The sequence below is a fragment of the Poecilia reticulata genome, chromosome 12 (genome assembly GCF_904066995.2).
Source record: "Poecilia reticulata chromosome 12, P_reticulata-male-v2, whole genome shotgun sequence".
Classification (NCBI taxonomy): Eukaryota; Metazoa; Chordata; class Actinopteri; order Cyprinodontiformes; family Poeciliidae; genus Poecilia; species Poecilia reticulata.
Genome location: NC_088841.1, coordinates 27,936,236 through 27,945,994, shown reverse-complemented (window position 1 = coordinate 27,945,994; position 9,759 = coordinate 27,936,236). Strand labels below are relative to the sequence as shown.

At 50.8% G+C, this 9,759-nt stretch overlaps 2 protein-coding genes across 3 annotated transcripts in view; both read right to left on the bottom strand.

Moving 5' to 3' along the window:
• slc31a1 (solute carrier family 31 member 1) overlaps positions 1–4,346 on the bottom strand; it is a 9,166-nt gene extending 4,820 nt beyond the window's left edge. Inside the window, exons 1-2 of one of the 2 annotated variants that reach the window (XM_008402606.3) lie at positions 4,195–4,346; positions 655–694 (exon numbers count right to left, since the gene is read on the bottom strand). The gene's annotated coding sequence lies outside the window, so the exon portion shown is untranslated. The remainder of the gene's footprint in view (positions 1–654; positions 695–4,194) is intronic. The other variant, XM_008402607.3, reaches the window with a different exon arrangement.
• A 2,226-nt stretch (positions 4,347–6,572) lies between these two features.
• atp6v1g1 (ATPase H+ transporting V1 subunit G1) lies at positions 6,573–9,167 on the bottom strand. The gene is made up of 3 exons (XM_081613244.1): positions 8,944–9,167; positions 8,018–8,118; positions 6,573–7,082 (listed from the first exon to the last, which is right to left on the bottom strand). Exons 1-3 carry the CDS (start codon positions 9,023–9,025, stop codon positions 6,909–6,911), a joined length of 357 nt encoding a protein of 118 aa, XP_081469370.1. The 5' UTR covers positions 9,026–9,167; the 3' UTR covers positions 6,573–6,908.
• Between the last annotated feature and the right edge of the window lie 592 nt (positions 9,168–9,759).

The following is a 9,759-nucleotide window of genomic DNA, read 5'->3' as shown; positions in this document are numbered from 1 at the left end:
CTAACGATGTTAGCGCTAGCAGGAAGGTCAGTGGTTGCCGGCGGCAACGCTCACTGCCTGCTTCCTGTCTGAGCTGCAGGTTCTGCTGCCTGGGCCAGAACCAGAACCAGAACCAGGCCTGCTTTAGTCCAAAGCTGCTTCAGAGATCTTCTCTACAGACAGACCTCTCGGCCTTTAGCAGAAAAAGCCCAACGGTCTGACTGAGCCCGGTTCTGGAGAATCCTTCTGGGTTTGACAACAACCAGCTGACCAGACGGGTCAGAACCAGTGAGATTCTGAACAGAACCAGCAGGAACAGAGAAACGGACCAGAACCCTGGTTCTGTTGGTTCATTTGACAAACCAACGGTCAAACTGGACCTGAAGGTTGACCCGGAAAACTAACGACATTCCAGGCAGGAATGTGGGGAAAAAACAGAACCATCCAGAACCACCCAGAACCATCCAGAACCACCCAGAACCACCCAGAACCAACTGGATCTTACAAATACAAGCTAATTTCCAGAATGACCGCTGGAGAACTGGAGCCCAAATGAATGACAGAACCGAGCTTCCTGGGACAGGACCAGAACCAGAACGGACCCAGTTTTAGTCAGAATCCAGTCCAGCAGAACCACAAAGCATTATGGGTGATGAAGTTCCTGCTGAGCCTTACCTGGAGCAGAGAGAGCCGGGCGACCGAGGCACTGAAGACACTGGAGGGGAGAGAGAGGGGCGAGCTTTAAGTCAGCACATACAAACAGCTTCAGCCAATCAGAAGCCAGCATGATCCTCTGGCAGCCAATCAGCTGCAGTGGGCGGAACCCCGACCCGTTTATGGTTCTAAAGGTTCTACAGGCCACAGTGGATCTCCATCAATCATTAATGAACTCAGCAGAACCAGAACCAGAACCAGTTTTTGAATAAAACCAAAGATCCTGTGTTGGTGCGATGCTCCACTCTGAGCGTCTTTCAGTTCCAGAGTTTAAAGTGTATTGATCTGTAAGCCATTAGTATCAGTTTAAAATGTTTCCTAAACAACAATGTTATCGCGATAACTTCAGGGACGATTTATCGTCCAGCACGGTCTGTTACCATGACAACCGTCAGAGGTGGAGGCTGGTTCTGGTGGGCCCATCAGAACTGTCACACCATCACTGCTCTGGGGTCAAAGTTCATGTGCTGAACCGTGTTGAACTTCCTTATAGCTTCACTATCTGCAGCCATAAACCAGAAACCTCATAACCTCAATAACCAACATGGCCGACCGGCTGGCCGTCACGTTTCACCCTCATGTCGTTTCATATTCACACATAGGTAAGAGTGGAGAAAAAGATGGTTGCCAGGCAACCAGACAGGGTCGTTGCTAGGCCCAGGGTTCAGTACTTGGACTCAGGTTATCACAGTGATCCGTTACCATGACGACACAGATGATACACAGCTCTACATTACAATGCCACCAGATGACCTTTGACCCCATCCAATCCTGAGAACAGATAAATGAACAGAAGCTGAAGTTACTAAAGAGGAACATCTAGAGTTATAGATCTAGAGTCAGCTTCAGTTCTTCCAGCTGTAAACTAGAGATCAGGCTGACCTCTGACCTCTGACCTGACCCTTCGGTTCCTCAGTGGACCTTCTAGCAGCTGCAGAACATTTCAGGCCCAGAGGACGAAAGTCACCTGGTTCTACACCACCTGGTTCTACACCACCTGGTTCTACACCACCTGGTTCTACACCACCTGGTTCTACACCACCCGGTTCTACACCACCCGGTTCTACACCACCCGGTTCTACACCACCCGGTTCTACACCACCTGGTTCTACACCACCTGGTTCTACACCACCCGGTTCTACACCACCCGGTTCTACACCACCTGGTTCTACACCACCTGGTTCTACATCACCTGGTTCTACATCACCTGGTTCTACACCACCTGGTTCTACACCACCTGGTTCTACACCACCTGGTTCTACACCACCTGGTTCTACATCACCTGGTTCTACATCACCTGGTTCTACACCACCTGGTTCTACACCACCTGGTTCTACACCACCTGGTTCTACACCACCTGGTTCTACACCACCTGGTTCTACACCACCTGGTTCTACACCACCTGGTTCTACACCACCTGGTTCTACATCACCTGGTTCTACACCACCTGGTTCTACACCACCTGGTTCTACACCACCCGGTTCTACACCACCTGGTTCTACACCACCTGGTTCTACACCAGCTGGTTCTACACCACCTGGTTCTACACCACCTGGTTCTACACCACCTGGTTCTACACCACCTGGTTCTACACCACCTGGTTCTACACCACCTGGTTCTACACCACCCGGTTCTACACCACCCGGTTCTACACCACCCGGTTCTACACCACCTGGTTCTACACCACCTGGTTCTACACCACCTGGTTCTACACCACCCGGTTCTACACCACCCGGTTCTACACCACCCGGTTCTACACCACCCGGTTCTACACCACCTGGTTCTACACCACCTGGTTCTACACCACCTGGTTCTACACCACCCGGTTCTACACCACCTGGTTCTACACCACCTGGTTCTACACCACCTGGTTCTACACCACCTGGTTCTACACCACCTGGTTCTACACCACCTGGTTCTACACCACCTGGTTCTACACCAGCTGGTTCTACACCACCTGGTTCTACACCACCTGGTTCTACACCACCTGGTTCTACACCACCTGGTTCTACACCACCTGGTTCTACACCACCCGGTTCTACACCAGCTGGTTCTACACCACCCGGTTCTACACCACCCGGTTCTACACCAGCTGGTTCTACACCATCTAGTTCTACACCACCTGGTTCTACACCACCCGGTTCTACACCAGCTGGTTCTACACCACCTGGTTCTACATCACCTGGTTCTACATCACCTGGTTCTACACCACCTGGTTCTACACCACCTGGTTCTACACCACCTGGTTCTACACCACCTGGTTCTACACCACCTGGTTCTACACCACCTGGTTCTACACCACCTGGTTCTACACCACCTGGTTCTACATCACCTGGTTCTACATCACCTGGTTCTACATCACCTGGTTCTACACCACCTGGTTCTACACCACCTGGTTCTACACCACCTGGTTCTACACCACCTGGTTCTACACCACCTGGTTCTACACCACCTGGTTCTACACCACCTGGTTCTACATCACCTGGTTCTACATCACTGCTGCTGGATCAACCTGCTGGTCTCTCAGGTCTCCTGGAACCAGAACCAGAACCAGAACCAGTAAATGCTGCTGCAGATCAGATCAACAGAGTGCTTTGATAATCAGACCCGGTTTCCAGCAGTCGGATCAGAACCAGCGGGGCTCCAGAACCTCCCATTGTTTCAGAGGAACCAGGTGGAGTCTGGACTTCCTGCGTTCCGGCGCCGACGGCCCAGAACAACAAACAGCCAGAGGCCCGGTCCAACATCACAGCAGCTTGGCCCGGTTCAGATGCACCGCAGCAGAACCAGGAGGTTCTGACCCGTCACAGGGTCCAGAACCTGGTTTCCAGGAATCAAAGTTCTGGATTCCTGGAAACAGCTGAAGAGAAATACAGCAAAGTACCAGAGTACTACAGTACTGTAGTACTAATACTGATCATACACTACTGTAGTACAGCACAGTAAGTATATACTACCTACAGTACTGTACCTTATAGTACTACAGTACTAGGATTGTACTATAGTACAGACTAACTCCAGGGTTCTACCAGTGAAACTGGGTCACTGTGTTTGTTCTTCATCCTCCTGATAACGGACCCATCATCATCATCATCATCATCATCATCATCCTCTCCGAGTTCACATCCAGACTCTGGTTCTGGTTCTCCTGCAGAGGTTCTGGATAACAACCAGTCTGCTCTGTTTCTGGTCGGGGTTTGTGAAATTGGACCGAACCGAGCCAGACTGATGCGGGTCAGTCGGGTCCTCTCAAGGTCCGAGCTGGAAACCAATTAAAGAGCTAGCAGGTGGATTTTATGCAGCCGAACCGACCTTTGGATCTGTTCGGTTCCGATTATGTAAAAACTTCCCAACTGTCTTATCCACAATCGGTACCGGAACCAGAACTGTGAGAAAGTTAGAGTTTTATCTGCGGAGTCTGGTTCAGCTGCCTCGGGTCAGATCAGCATGAAGCAGCAGAGGTCACGAACCGAACCGAACCAGAACCAACGGCGAACTCACCTGGAACTGATCCCCGAACTCCTGCTGGGTCTGCACCCGGGTTCCGAACCGCAAACACGAATCAAAAAACGAAACCACCAAAAACAGAGACCGAGGTTTTTCTTTAACTTCAGAGCGGAGCCGCTTCCGTCCACTGCGTCATGACGTCACGTTGTGACGTTCAGTCTTCGCCAATGAACAGGGGAGGAGCTAAAGAGGCAGAGAACATATTTTACCCAATTAGAAAGCGATGTCCACGGTAAGGGGCGGGACTTCTTTTAGCCACGTCAACGTCCTGTTTCAATAAGAGGTCACGTGATTTTGTACTGCTTGACGTGCACGTGCGAGAGCGTGGCAAATATTAATAATCTACGAAGCTTTATTCTGATACTGAAATCGTATAATAAATTTGACGAAGTTTTAAATAGAAATGTCAAATAATACAAACCCAATAATGAGATGAAATACCATAATATCCATAATATGTTTATTTATGAAATAAAATGCTAAAGCACTTCACTGCGGATAAGTACAGAAACAGATTTATTAAATTCATTTTCAAAATAACTTCTTTCCTCCTAAAGTTATGAATCAAAGCAGAAAAATAAAAAATACACAAATTATTGCCGTAGACAAATCTACACATTACGCAACAAAATTAAATATTTTATGGTAAAAAGTTAAATAAATGTATTCATATGCTGCTGAGTTTAATATATTAATTCAGTTAGAATCAGTAAAAAAACTATCAGAAAAAATATTATAGTTAAATTAAACAAAAAAAGACCTCTAACTGTTTTTCCTGTGATTTCCTGCGGCCTTGATCCAAATAAAATTACTATTTAATACTAAACTTTGTAAAGTTGGTCATCTTAAAACAATTATTTCAGGAAGCGTTATTAAATCAAATGCAGTTAAATTAATGAATATCAGGCTGTTGTCAGGCTGACCATTAAAACTGTTTATCAGAGCAGAGAGTTACCGGCTGCTCAGGTGTTCAGGCTGCGCCACCTGCCGCCGCCTCAGCAGGTTTAGGTCTCATCGCTGCTCCAGCTCAGCTGTTTTTGCTTCCTCCTGTGAGCTGTAAACATCTGCAGCTCCGCCTGGTGGATCAGAGGCGAACTGCCCTTTAACAGGGTTCTGCTATGGAGGACCAAAACCGACATAATAAGAAATAAAAGCATAAATATATGTTTAGTTTTTCTTCTTTTATTCTTCTTAGTTTTTTTTGCTTCTCCCTTTTCTGCTCTGTATTTCTGCTGCACCGTTATGCTAATGAGCAGAGCAGCTCCTCTGCTATTGGCCAATGGAGCTGTGGGACCAACGTCACCAGGTCAGACCTTGTGGGGCGTTTAGGTCCAGTCGCTCGCCGCCATCTTTACAGGCCACAGACCAAAACAAACTTTATCCCGGTGGTTTGATTGTGTTACCGCCTGCAGTGAAGTGAACCTCCGAGCTCTGAGGAGGCAGCTGGAGAACGACTGTGGAGAGAAGCTGTCAAATAACAAACCGTACTTTCCGAACTACAGAGCACCTATAAGCTGTAAACCGCATGGTTCACAGAGTGGAGAAAAGTAGCGGCTTATAGTCCGGAGAAGGGTAGAGTGCCTTCTCCGGGTCAGGGGGGTCGTCCTGCCTCAAGTGGAGGAGTTTAAGTATCTGGGGATCTTGTTCACAATGAGGGAAGAAGGGAGATCGACAGGCGGGTTGGGGCAGCGTCTGCCGTGAAGCGGGCGCTGTACCGGTCCGTCGTGGTGAAGAGAGAGCTGAGCCAAAAAGCGAAGCTCTCGATTTACCGGTCGATCTACGTTCCCACCCTCATCTATGGTCATGAGCTTTGGGTCATGACCGAAAGAACGAGATCACGGATACAAGCGGCTGAAATGGGTTTCCTCCTCCGCAGGGTGGCTGGGCTCTCCCTTAGAGAGAGAAGCTCGGTCATCCGGGAGGGACTCAGAGTAGAGCCGCTGCTCCTCCACGTCGAGAGGAGCCAGTTGAGGCTCGGGCATCTGGTCAGGATGCCTCCTGGACGCCTCCCTGGTGAGGAGTTCAGGTCCCACCGGGAGGAGGGGAGACCCAGGACACCTGGAGGGACGATGTCTCTCTATGGGAACGCCTTGGGGTTCCTGGAGGACCTGGAAGAGGCTGGGAGGGAAGTCTGGGCCTCCTGAGGCTGCTGACCCCGAGACCCGACCCGGATAAGATGGACGGATGGACTTAGCTGCTTTAGCTAATATAAACACTTAAAGCCTGTTTGCCTCCATTATAAGCCTCATCATGTCTGCGGCTCCAGACAGATTAGCGTTTTAGGTCCAATGTTTCTCCTTCAACATTTTGGTTTCCGACTCCTGGATCACCAGGAAACTAAAACAGAAAAAACTGGAATCATGACACGTACGCACTGTCAGCCAATCAGATTCACTTTAATGTTCCATCGTCACAATCAACAGGAAGTCACATGGTCACAAACACGAAAACATTGTTGAAATACCAGAGTTTCACAATAAGAGCGTCTTCTCCAGCCAATCAGGTGATGCTGTCACATGATTGGCTGGATTACCGCTTTTATTTTGTCAAATTCCAGAAGAAACAAACTTTATTTTGAAATATAAACACTTTGTAAACATCACAGGAACAGCGAAACTAAGCCCCTCCCCTCCGGGCAGCCGGAAGCTCCGCCCCCTCTGGGCAGCCGGAAGCTCCGCCCCCTCCGGGCAGCCGGAAGCCCCGCCCCCTCAGCCGGCCACGCGGTAGTTGGTGTGAAACTCCGGCTGGATGTCGCAGATCCGCCGCAGCAGCTCGGTCAGCACCGTCTCCCGGTTACCACGGTAACTGTCCTGGATGCGGGACATCCTCTCCGCGGTGTCGCGGTCCACCTCCACGGCGCTGTTACCATGGGAACCGAGGGCCTGGGAGGGTCAGAGGTCACACAAGGTGAGAACCATCGGGTCAGAACCAGGTCAGAACCAGATCAGAACCAGAACAGAACCGGGTCAGAACCAGGTCAGAACCGGGTCAGAACCAGAACAGAACCGGGTCAGAACTGGGTCAGAACCAGATCAGAACCAGGTCAGAACCGGGTCAGAACTGGATCAGAACCAGGTCAGGACCGGGTCAGAACCAGATCAGAACTGGATCAGAACCAGGTCAGGACCGGGTCAGAACCAGAACAGAACCGGGTCAGAACCGGGTCAGAACCAGATCAGAACCGGGTCAGAACTGGGTCAGAACCGGATCAGAACCAGGTCAGAACCGGGTCAGAACCAGATCAGAACCAGGTCAGAACCGGGTCAGAACCAGAACAGAACCGGGTCAGAACTGGGTCAGAACCAGATCAGAACCAGGTCAGAACCGGGTCAGAACTGGATCAGAACCAGGTCAGGACCGGGTCAGAACCAGATCAGAACTGGATCAGAACCAGGTCAGGACCGGGTCAGAACCAGATCAGAACCAGGTCAGAACCGGGTCAGAACCAGGTCAGAACCGGGTCAGAACCGGGTCAGAACTGTATCAGAACCAGAACAGAACCGGGTCAGAACCAGAACAGAACCAGGTCAGGACCGGGTCAGAACCAGGTCAGAACCAGGTCAGAACCGGATCAGAACCAGAACAGAACCGGGTCAGAACCAGATCAGAACCGGGTCAGAACCAGAACAGAACCGGGTCAGAACTGTATCAGAACCGGATCAGAACCGGGTCAGAACCAGAACAGAACCGGGTCAGAACTGTATCAGAACCAGGTCAGAACCGGGTCAGAACCGGATCAGAACCGGGTCAGAACCAGAACAGAACCGGGTCAGAACTGGAACAGAACCGGATCAGAACCGGGTCAGAACCGACTCACCGCGGCCTCCTTGGTCTTGAACTCCTTCTCGCGCTGCAGCCGGTACTGCTCGATCTCGGCCTGGGCCTCCTCCTTGGCCTGCTTCAGGCGCCGGTTCTTCCCTGCACACCGAACAGAACCTTCAGAACCAGGGTCCGGATCAGAACCAGAACCACAGCCCAGCAGCTTTAAGCAAACCAATAGTTTCATTTTTCCTCAGAACCCGAGGAGGTCCAGAAAGACCCGGTTTGGCCCGTGGTTCCGGCCCAGTAGAACTGGGTCAGCGGGCCGTGAGCCACAGGAAATATTCAAACAAACTTCCGGAGCACCAAAATAAAAGCCCTTCAAATAATTGGTCAGTAAAATCGTCTTCATGTCCTCAGCAGGTTCCGGTTCTCCGTTCGGAACCTCTGCATCAGCTCTTCTGGGTCGGAACCGAGCCGTGTTTACCGAACCAGCCAATCCCAGGACATCACGTGATGTCATCATCAGACAGGAACCTTTAACGTCCTGTCTGGGCCTCTCTGATGAACCGAGCCGAACCGGTCCGGTTCTCAGTAGTTCGGGACGTGTCTCAGACCAACAGCACGGACGGTTCGGTACAGGTGGCGGGCAGAAAACCCTCCAGAACCGGACAGAGCTGCATGAACTGTGAGCCGACGGAGCGAGGGCACTGTTATGTTTCAGAAACCGGTTCCGGTTCGGTAAAATGTTCCGGTGCTGACCGAGCAGCTGACGAGAAAAGTTAAATCTGCTGGTTTTATCACAGAGTTCTGCAGCGGACACCTGAAGGAGACCACTGATCCGTCCGAGCGGGTCCTACCAGACCCACCGAGCCTGGGCCCGGTCTGAGCGGCCCGCGGCCCGGTACCGGGTTCGGTTCTGACCCAACCCAGCAGCCCCACAGCGGGCTGCCCGCCGTCCCGCAGGCCGCCTCTGATACTCACGTTTCCGGGCCTCCGTCACCTTCTCCGCCGCTCTCTTCTCGGCCTGCAGCAGCTGCTGGATGCCCTGAGACTGACTCGCCATGCCGGGGACGGAACCGGGGACAGAACCGGGCAGAACCGGGGACAGAACCGGGCAGAACCGCAGAAAAACAGCGAGACGATGAAGGTCGTGAGAAGGATGGAGGCTTCGCCTGCAGTCAGCTGACTCTGCGTCACAATGCGCAGCGTCACGTGATCCGCTCAGCTTCCTGTTTTCATCGGAACCAGAACCGAGAAGCTTTTAATGATCATTTTGTATCGGAATCATTCAGATAAACGGCCTTTCTTCCCAAAATGCTGTTTATGTCAGTCAGTTTTATAATTAAAAAGATAATGACGCAGTTTAATTCCACTGTTTACTTAATCTGTCAGATATTAGCATTAGCACCTAGCATGTGCTCCACTGTTAGCATGGACACTGCTAACACTGTGAAGCTAACACTTCACAGTGTGTTAGCATGTTTCACATGTTATAAAGGCGTTTAGAGACACAGAGGACCAGCAACAGTAGAAGAAGAAACAGACAAATACATGACAGAAATATACGCCTATTAATATGGACCCAGTTACATATGGCTACTGCTAACACACGTAGCTTTAGCCGCCTGCTAGCCTTCCCACCTGACGCAGAACAAGGGCTTGAAGCCACCAGGAGGCAGTCAGGTCACCGGGACCTGTCGGGGTCATGACCTGTCGGGGTCACGTTGGGGTCACGTGACCATTAGATCTGTTATGAGAATCTGATGTATGAATCATGAATCGTTGATCCTTTGTTCT